The sequence below is a fragment of the Anser cygnoides genome, chromosome W, assembly GCF_040182565.1.
Source record: "Anser cygnoides isolate HZ-2024a breed goose chromosome W, Taihu_goose_T2T_genome, whole genome shotgun sequence".
Lineage (NCBI taxonomy): Eukaryota > Metazoa > Chordata > Aves > Anseriformes > Anatidae > Anser > Anser cygnoides.
Window position 1 is genome coordinate 3,794,207 of NC_089911.1, and position 20,927 is coordinate 3,815,133.

At 69.7% G+C, this 20,927-nt stretch overlaps 1 protein-coding gene across 1 annotated transcript; it reads left to right on the forward strand.

Annotated features, from left to right (window-relative positions):
• Positions 1 to 1,703: 1,703 nt before the first annotated feature.
• On the forward strand, positions 1,704 to 19,455 carry LOC136788554 (RAS guanyl-releasing protein 2-like). Its single transcript, XM_066987113.1, is given in 18 exon segments — positions 1,704 to 1,742; positions 3,082 to 3,152; positions 4,327 to 4,429; positions 5,062 to 5,127; positions 7,335 to 7,496; positions 8,304 to 8,448; positions 9,302 to 9,329; positions 9,332 to 9,474; positions 10,640 to 10,683; positions 10,685 to 10,817; positions 12,068 to 12,362; positions 14,064 to 14,135; positions 14,680 to 14,801; positions 15,699 to 15,811; positions 17,300 to 17,350; positions 17,352 to 17,439; positions 18,377 to 18,413; positions 19,130 to 19,455. Coding segments are annotated over 17 exon segments (1,995 nt in total). The 5' UTR covers positions 1,704 to 1,742; positions 3,082 to 3,085.
• The last annotated feature ends 1,472 nt before the right edge of the window (positions 19,456 to 20,927 follow it).

A 20,927-nucleotide genomic window follows, 5' to 3' on the forward strand; every position in this document is an offset into this window, starting at 1 on the left:
CCCCCCCCAGTGACCCCCCCTTGGACCTCCCAGTGACCCCCCCATGGACACCCCCCACCAGTGACCCCCCCCCCCTTCGACCTCCCAGTGACCCCCCATGGACACCCCATGGACACCCCCCCCACCAGTGACCCCCCTTGGACCTCCCAGTGACCCCCCATGGACCCCCCCCCCACCAGTGACCCCCCCATGGACACCCCATGGACCCCCCCCACCAGTGACCCCCCCCTTCGACCTCCCAGTGACCCCCCCATGGACACCCCATGGACCCCCCCCCAGTGACCCCCCTTGGACCTCCCAGTGACCCCCCCCCCATGGACACCCCCACCAGTGACCCCCCCCCCTTCGACCTCCCAGTGACCCCCCCATGGACACCCCATGGACCCCCCCCCACCAGTGACCCCCCCCTTCGACCTCCCAGTGACCCCCCCATGAACCCCCCCCCCCACCAATGACCCCCATGGACACCCCATGGACCCCCCCACCAGTGACCCCCCCCCCTTCGACCTCCCAGTGACCCCCCACGGACACCCCCAACTGCGACTTCCCACCAATGACCCCCCCCCATGAACCCCCCCCCGACAGTGACCCCCCAGTGACCCCCCCCATGGACCCCTCGACGATGACCCCCCCCCACGGACTCCCCATCGACCCCCTGCCGATGACCCCCCCCCGCGCTAATGCCCCCCCCCCCCCCCGCGACCCCCCGGCACTGCACCGCCCCCCGCGCCCCCCCCCCTTGTGATTCCTCCCCCCCCCCCCCGTAATTTATTTGCTGCCCCCCCCCCACAAAAAAAAAAAAATAATCAATAAAAGGAATTGGGGGGCTCCGCGGGGCCCCCCGATTGATCGGGGGAATAAAGCTGGGGGGGGGGCAAGGGGGGGGGATCTATGGGGGGGGGGGGGGGCAAAGGGGGGGGGCGGGGGGGGGGGGGGGGGGGGGGGATCTATGGGGGGGGCAAAGGGGGGGGGATCTATGGGGGGGGGCAAAGGGGGGGGACGGGGGGGGGGGGGGGGATCGGGGGGGGGCTCAATGGGGCCGGGGGGGCTCAGTGGGGCGGGGGGGTCAATGGGGCCGGGGGGGCTCAATGGGGCCGGGGGGGGGCTCAATGGGGCCGGGGGGCTCAATGGGGCCGGGGGGGGGTCAATGGGGCCGGGGGGCTCAATGGGGCGGGGGGCTCAATGGGGCCGGGGGGGGGCTCAATGGGGCCGGGGGGGCTCAGTGGGGCGGGGGGCTCAATGGGGCGGGGGGGGCTCAATGGGGCGGGGGGGGGCTCAATGGGGCGGGGGGGCTCAGTGGGGCCGGGGGCTCAATGGGGCGGGGGGGTCAATGGGGCGGGGGGGTCAATGGGGCCGGGGGGGTCAATGGGGCGGGGGGCTCAATGGGGTGGGGGGGGTCAATGGGGGCGGGGGCTCAATGGGGCGGGGGGCTCAATGGGGCGGGGGGGGTCAATGGGGCCGGGGGGGGCTCAATGGGGTGGGGGGCTCAATGGGGGCGGGGGGGTCAATGGGGCCGGGGGGCTCAGTGGGGCCGGGGGCTCAATGGGGCCGGGGGGCTCAGTGGGGCCGGGCCCCCCCCCCCCCCCCCGGATGCCGCCGGGCGCGGTCCCGGCCCCCCCCCCCGCCCCCCCCGGCCGTTTGCCCACAAAACCGCTTCCCCCCCGCCCCCCCCGCCCCCCCGCCCCCCCCCGCCCCCCCCCGGCCCCGCCCCCGCACCGGCACCGCCGCGGCCGCTGGAGCAGGTGGGGAGCGCGCGGGACCCCGGGACCCCCCCCCAGTGCCCCCCAGTGCCTCCCAGTTCCTCCCAGTACCCCGGGACCCCCCCCCCCAAAGCCCCCCAGGACCCTCCCGTCCCAGTCTCCCCAGTACCCCCAGTACCCCCTCCCAGTGCTCCCAGTCCCCTGGGTTCTCCTGTCCCAGTGCTCCCAGTAGCCCCCATCCCAGTCCCCCCAGTGCTCCCAGTCCCCCTATCCCAGTCCCCCCAGTACCCCTCCTCCCAGTGCTCCCAGTCCCCGGGTTCTCCTGTCCCAGTGCTCCCAGTCCCCTCTGTCCCAGTCCTCCCAGTACCCCCTCCCAGTGCTCCCAGTCCCCGGGGCTCTCCCATCCCAGTGCTCCCAGTACCTCGGGCCCCCCATGTCCCAGTGCTCCCAGTCCCCCCCTCCCAGTGCTCCCAGTCCCCCCAGTATCTCAGGACCCCCCATCCCAGTACCCCGGTGCCCCCCCAAGGCCCCCCGAGTCCCCCGGGACCCCCCTCCCCCTCCCAGTTCTCCCAGTACTCCCCCCCCAATGCTCCCAGTACCCCCCCCAGTGCTCCCAGTCCCCCCCTCCCAGTGCTCCCAGTCCCCCCAGTATCTCAGGACCCCCCATTCCAGTACCCCGGGACCCCCCAAGGCCCCCCCAAGTCCCCCGGGACCCCCCCCTCCCAGTTCTCCCAGTACCCCCCCCCCAGTGCTCCCAGTCCCCCCAGAATCTCAGGACCCCCCATCCCAGTACCCCGGTGCCCCCCAAGGCCCCCCGAGTCCCCCGGGACCCCCCTCCCCCTCCCAGTTCTCCCAGTACCCCCCCAATGCTCCCAGTACCCCCCCCCCCCAGTGCTCCCAGTCCCCCCAGTATCTCAGGACCCCCATCCCAGTACCCCGGGACCCCCCATGGCCCCCTTAAGTCCCCCGGGACCCCCCCTCCCAGTTCACCCAGTACCCCCCCCCCAATGCTCCCAGTACCCCCCCAGTGCTCCCAGTACCCCTCCCAGTACTCCCAGTGCTCCCAGTACCAAGGACAGGTGTATGGGGGGGGGCTGGGGCTCTCAGGACCACCGTGGGGGGAGGGGTCCGGCCCGCGCCCCCCCCCCAAAAAAAATTCCCCCCCAACCCCCCTCCCCTCCCCCACCCCCACCCCCTCCCAGTCCCTCCCAGTTCCCCCCCCCCCCAAACTGGGCCAGCTCCGGAACGGGCGGGGCAGGAAGCCCGGCCCTTATCGCCCCCCCCCAGCTGCCGGGGCCCCCCCACCCCCAAAAAGCCCCGGGGGGGGTTATTTTTTGGGGGGGGGGGGGGGGATTTGGGGGGCTCTGACCCCCCCCCCCAGCACCATGAGCCTGGACCTGGAGCGCGCCCCCACCCTGGACGAGATCCTGAGGGGCTGCATCGAGGCCTTCGGTGGGGGGGGGGGGGGGGGGGGGGTCGGGGGGGTCGGGGGGGGGGTCAGGGGGGTCGGGGGGGGGGTGGGGGGGGGTCGGGGGGGTCGGGGGGGTCCAAGGAGGGGGCTGGGGGGGTTCTGGGGGGGTCAGGGGAGAAAATGGGGGGTTGGGGGGGAATGGGGGGATTTGGGGGCTGGGGGGGTCTTGGTGGGGTCCTGGGGGGATTTGGGGGCTGGGGGGTCCTGGGGGGTCCTGGGGGGATTTGGGGGGGATTTGGGGGCTGGGGGGGTCCTGAGGGGCCCTGGGGGGATTTGGGGGCTGGGGGGGTCCTGGGGGAATCCTGGGGGGATTTGGGGGCTGGGGGGGGTCCTGAGGGGCCCTGGGGGGGATTTGGGGGCTGGGGGGGTCCTGGGGGGTTTTGGGGGGATTTGGGGGGATTTGGGGGCTGGGGGGGGTCCTGGGGGGGATTTGGGGGCTGGGGGTCCTGGGGGGTCCTGGGGGGGATTTGGGGGCTGGGGGGGGTCCTGGGGGGCCCTGGGGGGGAATTTGGGGGGGATTTGGGGGCTGGGGGGGGTCCTGGGGGGGAACCTGGGGGGATTTGGGGGCTGGGGGGGTCCTGGGGGGTCGGGGGGAAAATGGGGGTTGGGGGGGATTTGGGGGCTGGGGGGTCCTGGGGGGAACCTGGGGGGATTTAGGACTGGGGGTCAGGAAGGGGCTGGAGGGGTCCTGGGGGGTTGGGGGCTGGGGGGGCTGGTTTATTTTGGGGGGGGGGGGGGCTCCAGGGGTGTTTACTGGGGGGGGGTTATTGGGGTCGTTTACTGGGGGGGGCATTTATTGGGGGGGGTGTTTATTGGGGGGGTTGGGGTCGTTTATGGGGAGGGGGGTTGTTTGTGGGGTTATTTATTGGGGGGGGGTTCCGGGGGGGCTGTTGGGGTTATTTTGGGGGGGGCTGTTTATGGGGGGGGGTTATTGGGGTATTTATGGGGGGGGGCTGTGTGGGGGGGGTTATTTTGGGGGGGGGGGGGGGGTTATTGGGGTACTTATGGGGGGGGCTGTTTTTTGGGGGGGTTATTGGGGTATTTGGGGGGGGCTGTGTATGGGGGGGTTATTGGGGTACTTACGGGGGGTTGTGTGTGGGGGGTTATTTGGGGGGCTGTTTCCGGGGGGGTGTTTACGGTCCCTGCCCCCCCCAGACGATGGGGGCCGGGTGCGGGACCCCCGCCTCGTTCGCCTCTTCCTGCTGGTGCACGCCTGGTACCTGCCCTCGGCCGAGCTGGTGGCCAAGCTGCTGCGCATATATCCTGCCCCCCCCCGCGCCCCCCCCCCGCAAAAAATCCCCCCCCCCCCCAACCCTGGGACCCCCCCCCCCATTGTCGCCGGGACCCCCCATGTCGCCAGGACCCCCCCCCCCCTCCCCCCGATCCCATCCGTGGGACCCCCTCTGTGCCCCCCCCCCCCCCGTACCCACTTTGGGACCCCCCCCTTGGGGACCCCCTGTTGGACCCCCCCATTTGCCCCCCCTTGAAACCCCCCCCGATTTGCCCCCCCTTGCCCCCCCTTTGCCCCCCCCCCATTTAGGGACCCCCTTCCCCCTTTGGGACCCCCCCCCACTTTAGGACCCCCCTTTGTGTCTCCCCCCTTGGGACCCCCCTTCCCCTGCCCTTTTACCCCCCCCCCTTTGGGACCCCCCATTTGGACCCCCCCCATTGCCCCCCTTTTGGGACCCCTCCTTCGGACCCCCCCATTGCCCCCCCCCTTTTGGGAACCTCCCCCTTTGCCCCCCTTTTGGGACCCCCCCCCTTTTGGACCCCCTTGGGACCCCCCCTTGCCCCCCCCCATTGGGCCCCCTCCTTGGGACCCCCCCCATTGCCCCCCCTCTTGGGACCCCCCCCCCCCCCGCCCCCTTTGGCTCCTTGACGCCCCCCCACCATGGAGGACGCCGGGGACTCGGCCGAGGGCCCCTCGCTGCGCCTGCGGGTCAGCCACCTGGTGCGGTGAGTGCTGCCCCACGGCGCCCCATAGCTGCCCCATAGCTGCCCCATAGCTGCCCCATAGCTGCCCTATAGGTGACCCATAGCTGCCCCATAGCGCCCCATAACTGCCCCACAGCGCCCCACGGCTGCCCCACAGCTGCCCCATAGTGCCCCATAACTGCCCCATAACTGCCCCATGGCTGCCCCACGGCTGCCCCATGGCTGCCCCATAACTGCCCCATGGCTGCCCCATAGCTGCCCCATGGCTGCCCCATAACTGCCCCATGGCTGCCCCATAGCTGCCCCATAACTGCCCCATAGCTGCCCCATGGCTGCCCCACGGCTGCCCCATAGCTGCCCCATAACTGCCCCACAGCGCCCCATGGCTGCCCCACGGCTGCCCCATAGCGCCCCATGGCTGCCCCATGGCTGCCCCATAGCTGCCCCATAACTGCCCCACGGCTGCCCCATAGCTGCCCCACGGCTGCCCCATGGCTGCCCCATAACTGCCCCATGGCTGCCCCATAACTGCCCCACGGCTGCCCCACGGCTGCCCCATAACTGCCCCATGGCTGCCCCACAGCGCCCCATAACTGCCCCATGGCTGCCCCATGGCTGCCCCATAACTGCCCCACGGCTGCCCCACGGCTGCCCCATAACTGCCCCATGGCTGCCCCACAGCGCCCCATAGCTGCCCCACAGCGCCCCATAGCTGCCCCACGGCTGCCCCATGGCTGCCCCACGGCTGCCCCATAGCTGCCCCACGGCTGCCCCATAGCGCCCCATGGCTGCCCCATGGCTGCCCCATAGCTGCCCCATAGCGCCCCATAGCTGCCCTATAGGTGACCCATAGCTGCCCCATAGCTGCCCCATAGCGCCCCATGGCTGCCCCACGGCTGCCCCATAACTGCCCCATGGCTGCCCCATAACTGCCCCACGGCTGCCCCATGGCTGCCCCATAGCTGCCCCATAGCTACCCCATAGCTGCCCCATAGCGCCCCATGGCTGCCCCATAGCTGTCCCATAGCTGCCCCATAGCTGCCCCATAGCTGCCCCATGGCTGCCCCATAGCTGCCCCATAGCTGCCCCATAGCTGCCCTATAGCTGCCCCACGGCTGCCCCACGGCTGCCCCACGGCTGCCCCATAACTGCCCCATGGCTGCCCCATGGCTGCCCCACGGCTGCCCCACACCCACCCCACACCCCAGCCCCATAGCTGCCCCATTTCCCCCACCCCACCCCCCCAGCCCCTCCAGCCCCCCCCCCCCCCACACTCCCCAGCCCCATACCCCCCACTCCCCCATAGCCCCATGGCACCCCCCCCAGCCCCATAGCCCCCCAACCCCCCCAGCCCCCCAGCCCCATAGCACCCCCACCCCTCCACCCCCCCAGCACCCCCCCACCCCCCCAGCCCCATAGCCCCCCATAGCCCCCAGCCCCCCGCCAACACCCCCCAGCCCCCCCACCCCACTCCCCCATAGCCCCCCCAGCCCTCCCAGCTCCCCCAGCCCCATAGCCCCCCCACTCCCCCCACCCCCCATACCCCCCAACCCCCCAGCCCCCCCACCCCCCCCCCCCCCCCCAGCCCCATAGCCCCCCCAGCCCCCCCACTCCCCCATAGCCCCCCCCACCCCCCCAGCCCCACTCCCCAGCCCCATAGCACCCCCCCCCCCAGCCCCCCTCAGCCCCCCACCCCACCCCCCATACCCCCCCCCCATACCCCCCCCAGCCCTATAGCCCCCTATAGCCCCCCCCACCCCCCATACCCCCCAGCCCTATAGCCCCCTATAGCCCCCTATAGCCCTCCCCACCCCCCATACCCCCCAGCCCCATACCCCCCCAGCCCCATAGCCCCCTATAGCCCCCCCATACCCCCCAGCCCCATACCCCCCAGCCCTATAGCCCCCTAGCCCCCTATAGCCCCCTATAGCCCCCACCCCCCCCACCCCCCAGTCCCCCCCAGCCCTATAGCCCCCTATAGCCCCCTATAGCCCCCTATAGCCCCCTATAGCCCCCCACCCCCCCATACCCCCCCACCCCCCATACCCCCCAGCCCTATAGCCCCCCAGCCCCCCATAGCCCCCCCAGCCCCCCATACCCCCCAGCCCTATAGCCCCCTATGGCCCCCCCCACCCCCCCATACCCCCCAGCCCTATAGCCCCCTATAGCCCCCCCCACCCCCCCCATACCCCCCAGCCCCATAGCCCCCCATACCCCCCGCCCCCCAGGTACTGGCTGACGGCCTTCCCGGCGGAGCTGGAGCTGGGCCCCGAGCTCTGGGGGCGGCTGCGGGCGCTGAAGGAGGCGCTGGGGGGGGGGGCCCGGGGGGGCCCGGAGCCATCGCCCGCCTCGAGGCCCTGCAGGGAGCCGGGGGGCTGCAGGAGCTGTACGTGGGGGGGGCATGGGGGGTGGGGGGGGGGGGGGTGGGGGGGGGGTGGGGGGGGCATGGGGGGAGATGGGGGGCGTGGGGGGGGCATGGGGGGGAACATGGGGGGGATATGGGGGGCAGGGGGGAGATGGGGGGGCATGGGGGGGGTGGGGGGTCATGGGGGGAGATGGGGGGCTATGGGGGGGAACATGGGGGGGATATGGGGGCAGGGGGGAGATGGGGGCATGGGGGGGAGATGGGGGCTATGGAGGGGCACGGGGGGGGCATGGGGGGTATGGGGGAAATGGGGGGGCATGGGGGGATATGGAGCCATGGGGGGGGCGGGGGGGAGATGGGGGGCATGGGGGGGGCATGGGGGGGTATGGGGGAGATGGGGGGCATGGGGGGCGGGGGGGATGTGGGGGGGGGCATGTGGGGGAGATGGGGGGTTATGGGGGGGATATGGGGCCATGGGGGGGGGCACGGGGGGAATGGGGGGAACATGGGGGGCTATGGGGGGCATGTGGGGGGTGGGGGGAGATGGGGGCGCACGGGGGGGCCACGGGGGCACGAGGGTGTGCAAGGGGGGGCGTGCATCCGTGGGGGGGTGTGCATGGGGGGGGGGGGGCAAACGGTGCACGCGTGGGGGGGGTGCAAAACGGGGGGGTGCAAAATGGGGGTGCAAAATGGGGGGGTGCAAAATGGGGGGGGGTGCAAAATGGGGGGGTGCAAAATGGGGGGGGTGCAAAATGGGGGGGGTGCAAAATGGGGGGTGCAAAAATGGGGGTGCAAAATGGGCGTGCCCACGTGTGTCCGCCCCCCCCCCAAGGCTGTCCCCGGGGGGCCGCCGGAGCCCGCCCCCCCCCCGGCGCCCCCCCCGCCGCAAGGCCTCGCTGCTGCTGGAGCACCTGGAGGCGGCCGAGCTGGCCGCGCACCTCACGCACCTCGAGCACCGCGCCTTCTGCCGCGTGCGGGTCAGTGCCCCCCCCCCCAAAAAAAATGTGGGGGGGTGGGACCCCCCCGGGCACCCCCGGCTGGGAGACCCCCCCTGTTACACGCCCATGGGGTGGGAGCCCCCCCATAGGTGCCCCCCCACCCATTGCACACCCCAAGGCCTTCTGCCGCGTGCGGGTCAGTGACCCCCCCCCCCAAAAAATGTGGGGGGGTGGGACCCCCCGGGCACCCCCGCTGGGAGACCCCCCCCGTTGCACACCCATGGGGTGGGAGACCCCCCATTGATGCCCCCCCCCCATTGCACACCCCCAGGATCAGACCCCCCCCCTCATTGCACGCCCATGGGATGCCCCCCCTTCCACACCCCCTATGGTTGCCCCCCCTTGCACACCCACAGAATCGTGCCCCCCCTTGCACACCCATGTAATGCACCCCCCCGCGTTGCACACCCCCATGGATGCCCCCCCCCATTGCACGCCCATGCGATGCCCCCCTTCCACACCCCCTATGGTTGCCCCCCTTGCACACCCACAGAATCGTGCCCCCCTTGCACACCCAGGATCAGACCCCCCCCCATCGCACACCCATGGGATGGGCCCCCCTCCCTTGCACACCCCCATAGATTTCTCCCCCCTTGCACACCCCCATAGATGCCCCCCCATTGCACACCCATGGGATGCCCCCTTGCACACCCACAGAATCGTGCCCCCCTTGCACACCCACCCCCCCCCACCCCCTCCCACCCCCCCCATCCCCCCTTCCCCCCCCCACCCCACCTCGCCCCCCACCCCGGTGCAAAGTGGGGCACACCGCCCCCCCAAACCCCCCCCCCGGGGTGCATGTTGCACACGCGCGTGCAAGGCGTGGGGGCAGTTGCAGGACTACCGCAGCTTCGCGCGCAGCGGGGCCCCGCGGGCAGCCCGGCCCTGCAGCGCGTCATCGCCCTCTTCAACGGGGTCTCGCGCTGGGCCCAGCTCCTGGTGCTCAGCCCCACGGCGGCCCCGCAGCGGGCGCGGGTCCTGGCGCGCTTCCTGCACGTCGCCCAGGTGAGCCCCATAGCTGCCCCATAGCTGCCCCATAACTGCCCCATGGCTGCCCCATAGCTGCCCCATAGCTGCCCCATGGCTGCCCCATAGCTGCCCCATAGATGGCTCATGGCTGCCCCATAGCTGCCCCATAGCTGCCCCATAGCTGCCCCATAGCTGCCCCATAGATGGCTCATGGCTGCCCCATAGCTGCCCCATAGCTGCCCCATAACTGCCCCAGGGCTGCCCCATAGATGGCTCATGGCTGCCCCATGGCTGCCCCATGGCTGCCCCATAGCTGCCCCATAGCGCCCCATGGCTGCCCCATGGCTGCCCCATAGCTGCCCCATGGCTGCCCCATAGATGGCTCATAGCTGCCCCATAGCTGCCCCATAGATGGCTCATAGCTGCCCCATAACTGCCCCATAGCTGCCCCATAGCTGCCCCATAACTGCCCCAGGGCTGCCCCATAGATGGCTCATAGGTGACCCATGGCTGCCCCATGGCTGCCCCATAGATGGCTCATGGCTGCCCCATGGCTGCCCCATAGATGGCGCATGGCTGCCCCATAGCTGCCCCATAGCTGCCCCATGGCTGCCCCATGGCTGCCCCATAGATGGCTCATAGCTGCCCCATAACTGCCCCATAGCTGCCCCATAACTGCCCCAGGGCTGCCCCATAGATGGCGCATGGCTGCCCCATAGCTGCCCCATAGCTGCCCCATGGCTGCCCCATGGCTGCCCCATAGATGGCTCATAGCTGCCCCATAACTGCCCCATAGCTGCCCCATAACTGCCCCAGGGCTGCCCCATAGATGGCTCATAGGTGACCCATGGCTGCCCCACGGCTGCCCCATAGCTGCCCCATGGCTGCCCCATGGCTGCCCCATAGCTGCCCTATAGGTGACCCATGGCTGCCCCATGGCTGCCCCATAGCTGCCCCATGGCTGCCCTATAGCTGCCCCATAGCGGTCCCATAGCTGCCCCATAGCTGCCCCATAGCGGCCCCATAGCTGCCCCATAGCTGCCCCATGGCTGCCCCATAGCACCCCACACCCCGCCCCATAGCACCCCACCCCCCTGCCCCATAGCTGCCCCATAGCACCCCACACCCCTGCCCCACAGCACCCCCTACCCCTGCCCCACGGCTGCCCCCAGCAGCCCCCCATGGCCCCCCGTGCCCGCAGCGGCTGCTGGAGCTGCAGAACTTCCAGACGCTGATGGCCGTGGTGGGGGCTGGGGCACAGCTCCATCGCCCGCCTGCACCGCACCCTGGCCCTGCTGCCCCCGACGACACCAAGGTGGGGGGGCCGGGGGGGGGGCGGGGGGGGGGGTCCCTGGGGGGTCGTGGGGGGGTCGTGGGGGGTCTGGGGGTCGTGGGGGGTTACTGGGGGGTCCTGGGGGGGGGGGTCTGAGGGTCTTGGGGGGGTTACTGGGGGGATTGGGGGGGGGGGTGTCTTGGGGGGTCCTGGGGGTCTTGGGGGGCTCCTGGGGTCCTGGGGGTCCTGGGGGTCATGGGGGGTCCTGGGGGTCGTGGGGGGGTCTGGGGGTCGTGGGGGGGTTACTGGGGGTCCTGGGGGGGTTACTGGGGGGCTCTGGGGGTCTTGGGGGGGTTACTGGGGGTCCTGGGGGGTTCTTGGGGGGTCCTGGGGTCCTGGGGGGTCTGGGGGTCGTGGGGGGGTCCTGGGGGGTCCTGGGGGTTACTGGGGGCTCTGGGGGTCTTGGGGGGGTTACTGGGGGTCCTGGGGGTTCTTGGGGGGGTCCTGGGGGTCCTGGGGGGTCTGGGGGTCGTGGGGGGGTCCTGGGGGTCCTGGGGGGTTACTGGGGGGCTCTGGGGGTCTTGTGGGGGTTACTGGGGGGTCCTGGGGGGTTCTTGGGGGGTCCTGGGAGGCCGGGGGGGGCCTGGGGGGGTCTGGGGGTCTTGAGGGGGCGTCCTGGGGGTCCTGGGGGTCTTGGGGGGGGGGGGGTCCTGCGAGGGTCCTGGGGGGTCGGGGGGTCTTGGGGGGTCCTGGGGGGTCATGGGGAGTCTGGGGGGGTCTTGGGGGGTTCTGGGGGGGGGTCCTGGGGGTCTTTACACCCCTCCCCCTCCCATATCCCCCCCTTAATACCCCCTTTTTTTTTAACCTCCCCCTTTCTTACCCCCCTTTTTCCCCCCCTTTTTACCCCCCCTTCCCCCCCTTTTTACCCCCCCCTCCCCCCTTTCACCCCCCCTTTTTTTACCCCCCTTCCGCCCCCCCTTTTTTTACCCCCCTTTTTTCCCTCCCCCCTTTTTACCCCTTTTTTACCCCCCTTTTTACCCCCGTTTTTTTACCCCCCTTTTTTACCCCCCTTTTTCCCCCCCCTTTTTTTTACCCCCTCCCCTTGTTTTCCCTCCCCCTTTTCCTCCCCCTTTTTCACCCCCCTTTTTTTTACCCCCCTTTTTTTTACCCCCCTTTTTTTTACCCCCCCTTTTTTTTTACCCCCCACTTTTTTTTTAACCCCCCCACTTTTTTTTTACCCCCCTTTTTTTACCCCCACCTTTTTTTTACCCCCCTTTTTTACCCCCTTTTTACCCCCCTTTTACCCCCCCCTTTTTCACCCCCCCTTTTTTTACCCCCCCCCCCCCCCCCCCCCAGCTGTGGCAGCGCCTCTCCTCCTGCCTCAGCTCCTCGGGGAACTTCTCCCGGTACCGGCGGCTGCTGGCGGCGGCGGGGGCGCGGGGGGTTCCGGCTGCCGGCGCTGGGGGTGCACCTGCGGGACCTGGTGGCCCTGCACGAGGCGCTCCCGGACTGGGGGGACCCGGCCCGCAGCCGCCCCCACCCCGCCAAGCTCCGGCAGCTCGGCGCCGAGCTCGGGGCCCTGCTCCTGGCCCGGGGGCAGAGACCCCCCGGGGCCGAGGGGGTGGACGAGGGGGTGCTGGACCTGCTGACGGTGAGGGGCTGGGGGGGCGGGGGGGTCCGGGGTGGCACCCCCAGGTCGCGCCCCTGTGTCGCGCCCCTGTATTGCACCCAGTTATTGCACCCAGTTATTGCACCCCTGTATTGCACCCCCCATATTGCACCCCTGTATTGCACCCCTGTATTGCACCCAGTTATTGCACCCCCATATTGCACCCCTGTATTGCACCCAGTTATTGCACCCCTGTGTTGCACCCCTGTATTGCACCCCCGCATATTGCACCCCTATGGGGCAGACCCTATATGGCACCCCAAAAAGGTCCCCCTATATTGCACCCCTGTATTGCACCCCTGTATTGCACCCCTGTATTGCACCCCCCCCCCCCCATATTGCACCCCTGTATTGCACCCCGCATATTGCACCCCTATGGGGCAGACCCTATATGGCACCCCAAAAAGGCACCCTTGTATTGCACCCCTAAAGGGCACCCCTGTATTACACCCCTATATTGTACCCCTGTATTGCATCCCTATGGGGCAGACCCTATATGGCACCCCAAAAAGGCCCCCCTGTATTGCACCCCTATATTGCACCCCTGTATTGCACCCCTGTATTGCACCCCTGTATTGCACCCCTGTATTGCACCCCCTGTATTGCACCCCCCCCATATTGCACCCCCTGTATTGCACCCCTGTATTGCACCCAGTTATTGTACCCCCTGTATTGCACCCCCTGTATTGCACCCCCCCCATATTGCACCCCTATATTGCACCCCTATGGGGCAGTCCCTATATGGCACCCCAAAAAGACCCCCCTGTATTGCACCCCCCCCATATTGCATCCCTGTATTGCACCCCTAGATTGCACCCCAAAAAGGCACCCCTGTATTGCATGCAGATATTGCACCCCCATATTGCACCCCCTGTATTGCACCCCCTGTATTGCACCCCTGTATTGCACCCCCCCCCCCATATTGCATCCCTATATTGCACCCCTATGTTGTACCCCTGTATTGCACCCCTATGGGGCAGCCCCTATATGGCACCCCAAAAAGGCCCCCCTGTATTGCACCCCCCATATTGCACCCCTGTATTGCACCCCTATATTGCACCCCAAAAAGGCCCCCGTATTGCACCCAGATATTGCACCCCCCCCCATATTGCATCCCTATATTGCACCCCTACGTTGCACCCCCGTATTGCACCCCTACGGGGCAGCCCCACATTGCACCCCTGGGGGGCAGCCCTACAGGGCACCCCCACATGGCGCCCCCCATTGCACCCCCACATCCCACCACCGTACCCCCCCATAGCCCCCCTATAACCCCTATACCCCCCATAGCCCCCCATAGCCCCCATAACCCCCCCATACCCCCTATAACCCCCATAGCCCCCATAGCCCCCCATAGCCCCCTATAACCCCCTATAACCCCCCCATAGCCCCCATAGCCCCCCCATAACCCCCAATACCCCCCCATCGCCCCCATACCCCCTATAACCCCCCATAGCCCCCCCCCCACAGCCCCCCCCCGTTTCACCCCTCCCCCCCACGCCCCCCCCCCATTTGCCCCCTCCCCGTTTGCCCCCTCCCATCTGCCCCCGCCCCCTTTGGCCCCGCCCCCCATTTGCATTTACCCGTTTATTTATTTATTTATTTATTTATTTATTTATTTATTTATTTATTTATTTATTTATTTATTTATTTATTTATTTTGCCCCCCCGGCCCCCCCCCAGGTGTCGCTGGAGCTGCCCCAGACGGAGGAGGAGCTGTACCGCCTGTCCCTGCAGCGCGAGCCGCGCGCCTCCGTGCGTGCAAGGGGCGTGCAAGGGGCGTGCAAGGGGGGGGCATGGGGGGGGCATGGGGGGGGCAAGGGGGGCATGGGGGGGGCAATGGGGGGAGCAAGGGGGGAGCAAGGGGGGCAAAGCGGTGTGTGTGGGGGGCAAAGGGGGGGGTAAGGGGCAAGTAAGGAGTGTGCAAGGGGGGATAAGGAGTGTGCAAGGGGCGTGCAAGGGGCGTGCAAGGGGGGCAAAGGGGGGAGCAAGGGGGGCAACGGGGTGGGGGGGGCAGGGGGGGTAGGGGGGTAAGGGGCACGCAAGGAGTGTGCAAGGGGGGTGAGGGGTGTGCAAGGAGGGGCAAAGGGGGGGCAAGAGGCGTGCAAGGGGCGTGCAAGGGGGTAAGGGGGGGCAAGGGACTTGCAGGGAGGGTCAAGGGGCGTGCAAGGGGGGGCAAGGGGGGGGGTTAAAATGGGGGTGGGTGCAAGGGGGGGGCGTGCAAAGGGACCGTGCAAGGTGTGCGGGTGTGCAAGGGTGGGCGTGCGAGGCAACCCCCGTGTGCCCCCCCCCCCCCCAGGGGAAGCGCCCCCGCGCCGCCCAGGCCCCCCCGCCCGCCCCCCCGCTGGAGGAGTGGGGCTCCCCGAGCCGCCCCCCCCCGACCCGGCCCTGCTGCGAGCCCACGTCGAGAAGATGGTGGAGGTGGGGGGGGGGGGGCGGGGGGCGGGGGGGTCCTGGGGGGGGCTGGGGGGTCCTGGGGGGTCCTGGGGGTCCTGGGGGGTCCTGGGGGTCCTGGGGGGGGTCTCAGGGGGTGCTGGGGGGTCGGGGGGGGGGTCCTGGGGGGTCTCGGGGGGTCCTGGGGGTCCTGGGAGGGTCCTGGGGGGTCCTGGGGGGTTTTGGGGGGGGTCTTGGGGGTCTAGGGGGCTCTGGGGGGGTCCTGGGGGGGCTGGAGTGGGTCCTGGGGTGGGGTTGGGGGTCCTGGGGGGGTCTCGGGGGGTGCTGGGGGGTCGGGGGGGGTGGGTGGGGTCCTGGGGGGGTCTTGGGGGTCCTGGGGGGTTGGGGGTCCTGGGGGGTCCTGGGGGGTCTCTGGGGGTCTTGGGGGGTCCTGGGGTGGGTCCTGGGGGGGTTGGGGGGTTCTGAGGGGTCTCGGGGGGGTCCTGGGGGGTCGGGGGTGGGGGTGGGGGGGTCCTGGGGGGGGTCTTGGGGGGTCCTGGGGGGTCCTGGGGGGTCCTGGGGGGGTCTCTGGGGGTCTTGGGGGGGGTCTTGGGGGGGGGGTCCTGGGGGGGGGGGTTGGGGGGCTCTGAGGGGGTCTCTGAGGGGGGGTCCTGGGGGCTATGGGGCAGCTGGGGGGCTGTGGGGGGCCGTGGGGCTGAGCCTATGGGGCAATGCCATGGGGCTGATTCTGTGGGGTGCTGCTGTGGGGCAGTGGTGTGGGGGTGATGGTGTGGGGCTGACCCCATGGGGTGCTGCTGTGGGGCTGACGCTGTGGGGTGATGATGTGGGGCTGATGCTGTGGGGCTGACCCCACGGGGTGCCGCCGTGGGGCGCCGCTGTGGGTGCGGCCCCCGGGCGCTGACGCGGGGTGCCCGCGGGGCGCAGTCGGTGTTCCGCAACTTCGACGTGGACGGGGACGGGCGCATCTCCCGCGAGGAGTTCGGGATCGTGCGCGACAACTTCCCCCAGCTGCGCTTCGGGGAGCTCGACACCGACCGGTGCGCGGCCCCCCGGGACCCCCGGGACCCCCCGGGACCCCCGGGACCCCCCCCCCCCCCAGGAGCCCCCTGGGACCCCCCCGGGAGCCCCCCGAGACCCCCCGGAACCTCCCCCAACCCCCCGGGACCCCGGACCCCCCGGGAGCCCCCCTGGGACCCCCCCGGGAGCCCCCCAGAGCCCCCCGGCACCTCCTCCAACCCCCCTGTGCCCCCCAGGACCCCCGGACCCCCCCGGGACCCCCGGGACCCCCGGGACCCCCCCGGGAACCCCCTGGGATCCCCTCCAAGATCCCCCCTGGGACCCCCCAGGACCCCCCAAGACCCCCCGGGACATCCCCCAACCCCCCTGTGCCCTCTGAGACCCCCCCCCCAGACCCCCAGGAGCTCCCCCAGACCCCCCGGGACCACCACACGACCCCTTGGGACCCCCCGGGACCCCCCGGGACCTCCCCCGAGGGACCCATGCCCCCCCCAGACCCCCGGGACCCCCAAACCCCTCACCCCAGGGCCACTGGGACCCCCAGCCCCACATCACCCCATGGGACCCCCCCTGCCCCACACCCGCCCCACGTCCCTGCCCCACACCTCTCCCATCCCCTACCCCACCCCTGCCCCACATCCCCTGCCCCACACTCCTGCCCCACCTCCTGCCCCACATCCTGCCCCACACCTACCCCACATCCTACCCCACATCCCCACACCCCACCTCCTGCCCCACACCTGCCCCACTCCCACCCCACATCCCCACATCTCCTGCCCCACACCTCCTGCCCCATATCCCTGCCCCACACTCACCCCGCATCCCCACCCCCCCCACCTCTCCCATCCCCTCCCACACCCCTGCCCCACATCCCCACACCTACCCCATATCCCTGCCCCACACCTCTCCCATCCCCTGCCCCACACCCCCCTGTCCCACATCCTGCCCCACACCACCTACCCCACTCCCACCCCACATCCCTGCCCCACACCCCACACCCTGCCCCCTCCCACCCCACATCCCCACACCTCCTGCCCCATATCCCTGCCCCACACCCCACATCCTACCCCACCTCCTGCCCCACACCCACCCCACACCCTGCCCCACACCTCTCCCATCCCCTGCCCCACATCCCTGCCCCACACCCTACCCCACACCCCTGCCCCACACCTACCCCACATCCTACCCCACATCCCCACACCCCACATCCTACCCCACACCTCCTGCCCCACCTCCTGCCCCACACCCCAACCCACTCCCACCCCAAACCCTGCCCCACACCTGCCCCACACCTCTCCCATCCCCTGCCCCACACCCCACATCCTACCCCACATCCTACCCCACCCCTGCCCCACATCCCGCCCCACATCCCTGCCCCACACCTGCCCCACATCCTACCCCATATCCCTGCCCCACCCCTGCCCCACACCCCACCCCACATCCTACCCCACACCTGCCCCACATCCCGCCCCACATCCCCACACCTGCCCCACATCCTCCCCCCCCAGTGACGGCAGCCTGAGCCGCGCGGAGGTGGTGGCCTTCTTCCTGCGCTGCGGCGGGGCCCCCGGCGCGGGCCGGGCTCGTGCACCGCTTCCAGGAGAGCCGCGCGCTGCGCCCCGCCGCCTGCCGCCACTGCCGCGCCCCGGTGAGCGCCTTGCACGCGCCTTGCACACGCGCGTGCCTTGCACGCCCTGGGCTTCCCCGGGGGCGGGTGTGGGCCTTGCACCGGGGCCTTGCACGTGTCGCACGAGCAGGGTTTGCACCGGGGCTTTGCATGAGCAGTTTGTGCTTGCACGTGTTGCACAAGTGTGGCTTGCACCACGGCCTTGCACCAGGGCCTTGCACCAGGGCCTTGCACTGGGGCCTTGCACCAGGGCCTTGCACGTGTCGCATGTGCAGGGTTTGCGCCGGGGCTTTGCACAAGCAGTTTGTGCTTGCATGTCTTGAATGAGCAGGGTTTGCACCAGGGCTTTGCACAAGCAGATTGCACTGTGTGTGTTGCACAAGTGTGGCTTGCACCGGGGCCTTGCACCAGGGCCTTGCACATGTCGCATGAGCAAGGTTTGCACCAGGACCTTGCATGAGCAGATTGTGCTTGCACTTGTTGCACAAACAGGGCCTTGCACCAGGGCCTTGCACCGGGGCCTTGCACCAGGGCCTTGCACTGGGGCCTTGCACATGTCACATGAGCAAGGTTTGCACCGGGGCTTTGCACGAGAAGTTTGTGCTTGCGCGTGTTGCATGAGAAAGGTTTGCACCAGGGCCTTGCACCAGGGCCTTGCATGTCTCACACGAGCAAGGTGTGCACCAGGGCTTTGCACGAGCAGTTTGTGCTTGCACGTGTTGCACGAGCAAGGTGTGCACCAGGGCCTTGCACGAGCAGCTTGTCCCTGTGCTGTCCACGTGTCGCACGAGTGCGTCTCGCACCGGGGCCTTGCACGAGCACCCCGCTCTGCGCCACGTGAGCGTGCGCAGCCCCTGCTCTTGCACGAGCACCGTGCCCGCCCGTGCGAGACACACCTTGCACGCCCGGGGGGGCTTTGCACATTGAGCCCCCCCCTTTTGTGTGTCCCCCCCCCCAGATTTTGGGCATCTACAAGCAGGGCCTCAAGTGCCGCAGTGAGTGGGGGGGGGGGGGCGGGGGCGGCTGGGGGGGGGATTTGGGGGGTCCCACGGGGGGGTTATGGGGGATTTGGGGGGGCTCTGGGGGTGTTATGGGTGCGGGGGGGGGCAACGGGGGGTCCTGTGGGATTACTGGGGGGTTTATGGGGAGGGGGCAATGGGGGACTCTATGGGGGGGGGGTTATGGGGGGGCAATGGGGGGCACTATGGGATTAATGGGGGGTCCTGGGGGGCCATGGGGGACCCCATGGGGTGATTATGGGGGGTGGGCGATGGGGGATGCTCTGGGGTTAATGGGGGGTTATGGGGGGGGTCACAGGGGATCCTATGGGGTTAATGGGGGGGGCAATGGGGGGTCGTATGGGATTAATGAGGGGTCCTGGGGGGGGCATGGGGACCCCATGGGATTAATGGGGGGGTTATGGGGAGGGGGCAACGGGGGGGTCCTATGGGATCAATGGGGGGTTTTATGGGGGGGCCATGGGGGACCCTATGGGATCGGGGGGGTCATGGGGGGGGCATGGGGGTCCTATGGGATTAATGGGGGGGTTGGGGGGGCAATGGGGGTCCTATGGGATCAATGGGGGGGTCATGGGGGGGCATAGGGGACCCTATGGGATTAATGGGGGTCGTGGGGGGGCATAGGGGACCCTATGGGACCAGTGGGGGTTTTTTGGGGGTCGTGCCCCCCCCTCACCCCCTGCCCCCCCCAGCCTGCGGCGTGCGGTGCCACCGGCAGTGCCGCGAGCGGCTGCGGGTCGAGTGCCGGCGCCGTGCCCGCAGCTTCGCCGCCGAGAGCCCCCCCGGGACCCCCGGCACGGGACCCCCCGGGGACCCCCCGGGACCCCCCGGCCTCCTCCAGGCCCCCCGGGGCCGCTCCTTCAGCTTCTCCCTGCCCTGGCCCCGGCGCTCCGTCGCGGGCAGCGCCGGGACCCCCGGGGACCCCCCCCCGAGACCCCCAAGACCCCCCGGGGACCCCCCGGGGCCCCCCCCGGACGTGCAGGAGCTGGAGGACGGCGTCTTCGACATCCACCTCTAGGGGGCCCGGGGGGCCCGGGGGGGGGCACAAGGGGGGGTTGGGGGGCATGGGGGGTGGGGGGGGGGGGTGAATAAAGCGTCCGTCTGCACCTGGCCCGTGTCTGTGGGGCACTTATGGGGGCGTCTGTGGGGCGCTATGGGGTGCTATGGGGCGCTATGGGGCACTATGGGGTGTCTGGGTTCTCTATGGGGCACTTATGGGGCGCTATGGGGCACTATGGGGGTCTGGGTTCTCTATGGGGCACTTATGGGGCGCTATGGGGTGTCTGTGGGGCACTTATGGGGCGCTATGGGGTGCTATGGGGCGTCTATGGGGCACTATGGGGTGTCTATGGGGTGTCTATGGGGCACTTATGGGGCGTCGTGGGGTGTCTGTGGGGTCCTCTATGGGGTGTCTATGGGGCACTTATGGGGCGTCTATGGGGCACTGTGGGGTGTCTGTGGGGCACTATGGGGTGTCTGTGGGGTGTCTATGGGGCACTAGGGGGTGTCTGGGTTCTCTATGGGGCACTTATGGGGCACTATGGGGCAGTATGGGGTGTCTATGGGGCGTCTATGGGGCACTTATGGGGCGCTATGGGGTGCCTGTGGGGCACTACGGGGTGTCTGGGTTCTCTATGGGGCCTCTATGGGGCGTCTGTGGGGTGCTATGGGGCACTTATGGGGCGCTATGGGGTGTCTGTGGGGTCCTCTATGGGGCATCCATGGGGCAATATGGGGCATCTGGGTTCTCTATGGGGCATACATGGGGCGCTATGGGGCATCTGGGTTCTCTATGGGGCACTTATGGGGCGCTATGGGGCACTATGGGGTGCCTGTGGGGCACTATGGGGTGTCTGGGTTCTCTATGGGGCGTCTGTGGGGCACTTATGGGGCGCTATGGGGCACTATGGGGTGTCTGTGGGGCGCTGTGGGGTGTCTGGGTTCTCTATTGGGCACTTATGGGGCGCTATGGGGCAGTATGGGGTGTCTATGGGGCGCTGTGGCTTGTCTATGGGGTGTCTGGGTTCTCTATGGGGCACTTATCGGGTGCTATGGGGCCTCTATGGGGTGTCTGTGGGGCGCTATGGGGCACTATGGGGTGTCTGTGGGGGTCCTCTATGAGGCGTCTGTGGGGTGTCTGGGTTCTCTATGGGGCACTTATGGGGCGCTATGGGGCACTATGGGGTGTCTGGGGGGTGTCTGTGGGGCGTCGATGTAGGCTGCTGCTTTTAGGGTGCTGGTGCCTACGGGGTCCCCATGGGGCGCTGCTGCTTATGGGGTGCTGCTGGTTATGGGGTGCCCATGGGGGGGTGCTGGTGGTTATGGGGTGCCCCATGGGGTGCTGCTGGTTATGGGGTGCCCATGGGGGGTGCTGCTGGTTACGGGGTGCCCCATGGGGTGCTGCTGGTTATGGGGTGCTCACGGTTATGGGGTGCTGGTGCTCATGGGGTGCTGGTGGTTATGGGGTCCCCATGGGGTTCTGTTGATTAT